Source organism: Maniola jurtina, chromosome 2 (genome assembly GCF_905333055.1).
Source record: "Maniola jurtina chromosome 2, ilManJurt1.1, whole genome shotgun sequence".
NCBI classification, from domain to species: Eukaryota; Metazoa; Arthropoda; class Insecta; order Lepidoptera; family Nymphalidae; genus Maniola; species Maniola jurtina.
Genome location: NC_060030.1, coordinates 7,708,586 through 7,714,642, shown reverse-complemented (window position 1 = coordinate 7,714,642; position 6,057 = coordinate 7,708,586). Strand labels below are relative to the sequence as shown.

The window sequence follows — 6,057 nt, the reverse complement described above, 5'->3', positions numbered from 1 at the left end:
AGTAAAATTACTTTTATCTTGTTCCTTCTGACTCTACTGCAAAATGATAAACGTACAGATATATTGAAGGAACCTAGATAGATGGTAGGTAAGTACACATCAGATAAGTCCTTAGACTTGCCTTTTTTCAATCAACAAAAAATGTTGAGGAATTTGGATGTTTTGACTGTTTTTGTTGGAAAATTTGTCTTTGTTTGTCAGTTTACCAGGATCTAAACAGATGTAATCAAATCATGACAGAGTGACACTTGCCCTTTGGTTGTGAAACTTTAAAAACCGCAACCCGTGCGGACGAAGTCGCACTCGCGGGCATTACCTACCATAATTTAACATTATTACCGCCTAAAAATAAAATGATGCAATTCACCATACAATCCCGTTTAAATATGTAACGCTATTAAACTGTTTTGACATCGTTTAATAATAATTGTCGTTATTATCGACTGTTACATTTTCATACTCAGACTGACCTAGACACCCTTCCATGAATTTAATGTGAAATCGTGAATATAATAACTATATTTAAGTGCGTGAAAAATTATATTTGTGAAATTTAAATGAGTAGGTATATATTTATTAATATTTATATTATTTATTATTATTATATACCTACCATTAAGTAAGCTGTGTCTACATCAATTATTATTATTATTATCGTTGTATGCCGATCGCTGATGCGGCTTAAAAATATTTTCGTTACACAGTCAAATTTTTATGAAGACGTCACTATAATGGCACTGAAGAAGTATTTAGAGTTTTGATACAATAGTTATTTTTGCTGAACACGATGTGTACGCAAATACAATATTTGTAAGTATCGCTGTGGCCTAGTTGCTGAAGTTTTGATTACATTCAACTAAAAGTAAGCACCCATGTTTCTGCAGGTTTACGCACCTACTACCCACATAGGTCGTAGATGATACTTACTATACGTGCCTGTCATGATTTATTTATACGTTCCTTGCGCATACCAAGATTTTTGAAATAGGCAGGTTTCTTTGTATGTACCTATATGATAATCTTGAGTATAGATTGTAACTACCATGTATATATGGCAGACTATGATGCACAATAAATTAACTACTGCAGATGACTATACCTGCCACGGATTAGTAATACACATTTTGTTGATTGCGTCAATTTATCGCTATAGCTGCGCGCAAAATACCATGAAGGCTGCAATTGTTAGGGGAATACCAATTGTTACAGTAAGGACATATTTAATATAGGCTCATCTCATCCGATTTTATAACTATATTTACTAAACGAGTCCAGATCCATGCCAGTTTATGATTAGCCGGACTGCTGCTAACTTGCGTATATTATGTGCCTGTGGCTGTTGACTGCCTGTTTAGGGCTTTTGCCTCCGAATGGTTCACCGCCTGCTACAATCGTGGTGGTGCAAGGAGTTCCTACACCGATACTTCAGCCTACGACGATGCCGACGACCGTGAGCACTGCAGCCACCACTACGACGACGACGACAACCACCACAACTACTACGACAGCGCGCCCGACAACAGTAATAACAGCTGCCCCTGTCACGACAACAACAATGGCTGCTACGACAGCTGCGGCCACGACAACCACGACAACAGCTGCCCCTACAGCAACAGCACCAACTACGATCTCCGGTAATGTAACACCACCGCCATTGACGACATTAACACTATCCACTGCAACGCCATCCATTACTTCAACTCCATCGACTAATATAGTTCTAACATCGACGTCTGGTGGAGAAAATTTACCAGTTTTGCTTTGTAACAATCCTGATGCGATATGTGTTTCTAATCCTGACGAAAACACTTCAGGGTCGTTCCAGATCGATCCACGGCTCGGCACCACTCCGGCAGCGATGCAAGCTCCACTTATAATGGGATATACTGCGCAGGTTCCAGCGTTCGATTCAGCTGTTAAATTTCCTAGAGAACGCAGAAGCTTAAGATACAAATTATTTGGATTTGAAGATGTAGTGAAAAGAGTAAAGTACATGCATGATAGTGAACACCGGATTCGTAAAAGACAAAGCTGCCGATGTGTTCCAGCAGGCACTTGTGTTACAAGCTCCTCCGGTGCAGGGATGATTGACTTCAGAATAGTGACACCAGTAAGTTATACATTTAAGTAAAGAAACTTATCCATGGTAAATATGGCTAATAAATTTCTCTCTGCAAAAAAAAGTCGCGTAAATATATTATGTAGAAATAGAAATATTTTTATTCAAATAAACTTTCAAGACGTGCTTTTAAAGAAGAGAACAATTTTGTTGAGAAAATAAACACTTTACACTGTAGAGACAAAATAATTGTAAAGAAAATATTTACTTAGTACCTACATCGTTATTTATATATTATATAATCGTAATATATACAATATACATCGTGTGCTTATGAAACTTACCGTGTAGGTCTACTAGGAATTGGTTATTTTTTATAGTAGTTTTAGCATTTATGATGACAAGAAAAGAGCAAAGTAAGTTAACAATTTCAGACAGCCGGACCCTGCCCTGCTGGCCAGCAATACTGCTGTGGAAGTACTACAACAGCAGCAACAATAGCTTGTGGCACATTACAAACAGCGCCGGCCCCGGTCGTCATGCCTGCCGCTGGTCAAGCTAGCTTTGGAGAATATCCTTGGCAGGTGAGTGCGAAACTTTACACCTACACTTAGTGACTAGAGATCCATACTAAATACTATAACAGTATTATAAATGCGAAAGTGTGTCTGTCTAATGTCTGTCCATCTGCCTTTTTGGGCATATCCTAAAACCCAATTTTGGAATTTGGGTGCACGGGGACGGACAATTTTTGTTCTGGAAAATCAAAGAGTTTCCGAAGAGTGTGCCAATTTCAATAGTCGCTATCATTCCAGATTGACTATTGGCTGGCTATAAAACAAAGTTCTGGGAGAGTAAATTCTGTCAATATCAATTCATATCAATTGCGACGGTTGCACTGTAATAATTTTGCGTGTTACCATGCACTGTAAGTTCGGGTATATAAACATACAGTGCAATATAATTATGCAACATAAGTAAGTAAATAAGTAAAATCAGTTTTTGTTCATCGTTTTTCACTTTTCAGGCCTTAATTCTTACAAAGCAAAATGATTACATAGCTGGTGGAGTTCTTATAGATCAACTCAACGTTATAACCGTTACTCATCGTATGTCACCTTACGTGTGAGTACTTTTAGATATTACCTTTTAACTTAGCTCATATCAGGGAGACAGCATAAGGACTGGGAACCGCAGCAGAAATGGATGAAAACGACAAGCGGCGCAAGTATGCCTCTCTTATCGAGAGTAACATTTTTGGACCGTCGCGTTCGCCATGGAGACCCTGGGGCCATGGAGCCATTTCACCGCTAATCTGGTAAAAGAAGGACTGACTCATTTTTTACGCAACGGCTCAGCCTGGCTGTTCAGTGCAGAAATGTAGCCAGTATTCTTGGCACCATTCCACGCCGGCATCATTAGAATAGCTTTAGGATTGTATGGAATGAGACCAACAAACTATAAGCATGCATGGATTCTTTTAAAATCCATATTTCCATACTAATATAATTATAAACGCGTAAGTGTGTCTGTCTGTCTGCTAGCTGTTCATGGCCCAACCGTTAATAAACCGATTTTGACGAAAATTACTACAGAGACAGCTTGCATTACGGTGACGGATATTATATCTCGGAAAATCAAATAGTTCCCAAGGAATCCCTAAATCACACATGATGAAATCCCGGGGATTATCTACAAAAAATACTTTTAAGAGGGTTTGTCTTACTTACAGTGTTTCGGGAACGGCGCCGAATGTAAAAGTCAGATTGGGTGAATGGGATGCTGCCGGCACATATGAACCAGTACCTTTTCAAGAATACACCGTCGCGAAAGTGTTTACACACCCATCCTTCAATGCAAACACTCTGCAGTACGATATTACAGTGCTGCGGCTGTCTTCCGCAGTGCCTTTTACCCCGACGGTTGGTTCTACAACAACCATTAACAGGGCTTGCTTACCACCGGCCTCAACCGCAACATATACTGGTCAAAGGTATTTTTATAGTCTAGTTTCTTGCTTCAAAATTTCAAAGCTGCACTACTTATCTACCACACCTTGCACTAGTATCAAACCTAGTTAGAGGTGAACGGGAAGCATTATTATTAATATTCAGCTGTTAAGAAAATTTCGGGATTGAAGACTTCCAACTCGGAAGTCAGTAAAATGTCGTATTAGTCCCAATGGTGACCTAAATTGATTTTCATTAGACTTGGACTATAGAGTCTATAGACTCTATCTCTAGAACTATAATTCTTTTCTGCACTGCCTATTTAAAAATTGTACTTACCTAACATCAAGCAGTTCTCATCGTTAAATTTTAAGCAATATTATTACTTTAGGTAGGTAGGTAGGTAGGCCTAAAGTTAGATTAATTTATTATCTTTCGGAGTATCTATAAAATATTTCTACATTCTTAAGATACCCGATGTCCTAGGAAAGACAAACTCCTAAAACTCCCTCGGTGGCCACCCTCAGCACACATTGGGAGGCTCTGATATCTCTTAAATAGGAACACATTGGTGTCCCCTTGCACGACGCCCATTGGACTCGTCCCGGAGAAAATACCGAGCGATTTGAACTGTATAGGTATCAATTAATATACCAGTCAGTCAATTTCTGCTTCTTTTATAGATGTTGGGTCTCAGGCTGGGGAAAGGATATGTTTGGTCTTCAAGGCCAATACCAACAGATATTAAAGGAAGTAGACGTGCCGATTGTCGCACCAGCTACTTGCCAAACGCAGATGCAAACTGCACGCCTGGGCGCCACCTTCGTCCTCGACACCACTTCGTTTATATGCGCTGGCGGGGAGACGAGTAAAGATGCCTGTACGGTTAGTATCTTACATCTTTAACTTACATAACAACAGCTGTGAAATCTTTTTTGTAAAAAGGAAAATTATTTTCGATAAAGGAAAACTTTAGCAGCATATTATCTCAGAAGTATACGGTCCCGAAAACAGATTGACAATGCCTGATGTGAATTATCATGCATCTCGAATGTTAACTCTAGTGACCCTGGTCTGGCCTGGTGTGGTTTGAATTCAAAGATCGCCAATAAATTAATCTTTTGACGTACCGTAAAATCATGCAATTGTTTATTATAATAATATCTGATCTCCGCGACTTCGTCCGCGTGAATTTAGGTTTTTTCAAAATCCCGTGGAAACTTTTAGATTTTCCGGGATAAAAAGTAGCCTATAATCTAGGGAATCCATCTCTATTCCAGGTATATTATATCTATCTCTATTATATTATTTATCTCTATATTTATCTCCGTTCCCAGCCAAACCCTTCCAGTAAAGTTTTTGCGCGAAAAAGTAACAAACATACACACACACACATATTACACACAATCACAAAAACTTTCGCCTTTGTAATATTATTATTTATTAGTGTGATAGTGTGATTCTACAAACCGAATCTCCAGCCAATCACAACGGAGAGAGAGGGCTGCTATGAGAGTGAAGGAATAGAGTGTGCACCTGTGTTTGCGCGCACACTTCTACATATAATTTATCTCCCGCGCAGTTGGCTAATCTTTAGGTCAGATAGGTATATTATAAAGTTGAATGTAAACGTTTACAGGGTGATGGTGGGTCAGGCCTCGTGTGCCAGGTGAACGGGCAGTGGGTGGTGGTGGGGCTGGTGGCGTGGGGGCTGGGCTGTGCCAACGCGAACGTGCCTGCCGCCTACGTCAACGTGGCCGCTCTACTCCCCTGGATCCAGCAGCAAGTTGCTACAGCTTAAACCTTCGTACATTTACCTCCATTTCGCGTGATTTACACTTACAGTTTTACAGTCGAGCTGAACATACAAAACCCGTTAAGTGCAAGTCGGACTTGCACACAAAGGGGTCCGTACTTATCATACAAGATTTTTTTTATTTGCATGGCCACCTTTTGAAATTTTTATTATTTCTTCTTCTCTCTACCTATTACGGTTCATGAGATACAGACCGCTGACAAAGAGAGGGGCAGACGGACGGACAGACAGCG

General features: G+C 39.8%; 1 protein-coding gene across 2 annotated transcripts; it reads left to right on the top strand.

The window, feature by feature from the left end:
• The first annotated feature begins 1,087 nt into the window (after positions 1–1,087).
• LOC123871963 (phenoloxidase-activating factor 2-like) lies at positions 1,088–5,910 on the top strand. Of its 2 annotated transcripts, XM_045916050.1 has the most exons (7): positions 1,088–1,634; positions 1,815–2,110; positions 2,494–2,643; positions 3,087–3,184; positions 3,792–4,052; positions 4,692–4,893; positions 5,648–5,910. In XM_045916050.1, exons 1-7 carry the CDS (start codon positions 1,325–1,327, stop codon positions 5,807–5,809), a joined length of 1,479 nt encoding a protein of 492 aa, XP_045772006.1. In that variant the 5' UTR covers positions 1,088–1,324; the 3' UTR covers positions 5,810–5,910. The 2 variants fall into 2 exon arrangements, with proteins under 2 accessions (XP_045772006.1, XP_045771997.1); XM_045916041.1 differs by having other exon boundaries at positions 1,088–2,110.
• Positions 5,911–6,057: the final 147 nt, after the last annotated feature.

Coding starts and splice junctions, on each gene's coding strand:
- LOC123871963 (XM_045916041.1), top strand. CDS start 1,325: ATGTGCCTGTGGCTGTTGACTGCCTGTTTAGGGCTTTTGCCTCCGAAT. Junction 2,111..2,493: donor ACTTCAGAATAGTGACACCA/GTAAGTTATACA, acceptor TAACAATTTCAG/ACAGCCGGACCCTGCCCTGC. Junction 3,185..3,791: donor CATCGTATGTCACCTTACGT/GTGAGTACTTTT, acceptor TCTTACTTACAG/TGTTTCGGGAACGGCGCCGA.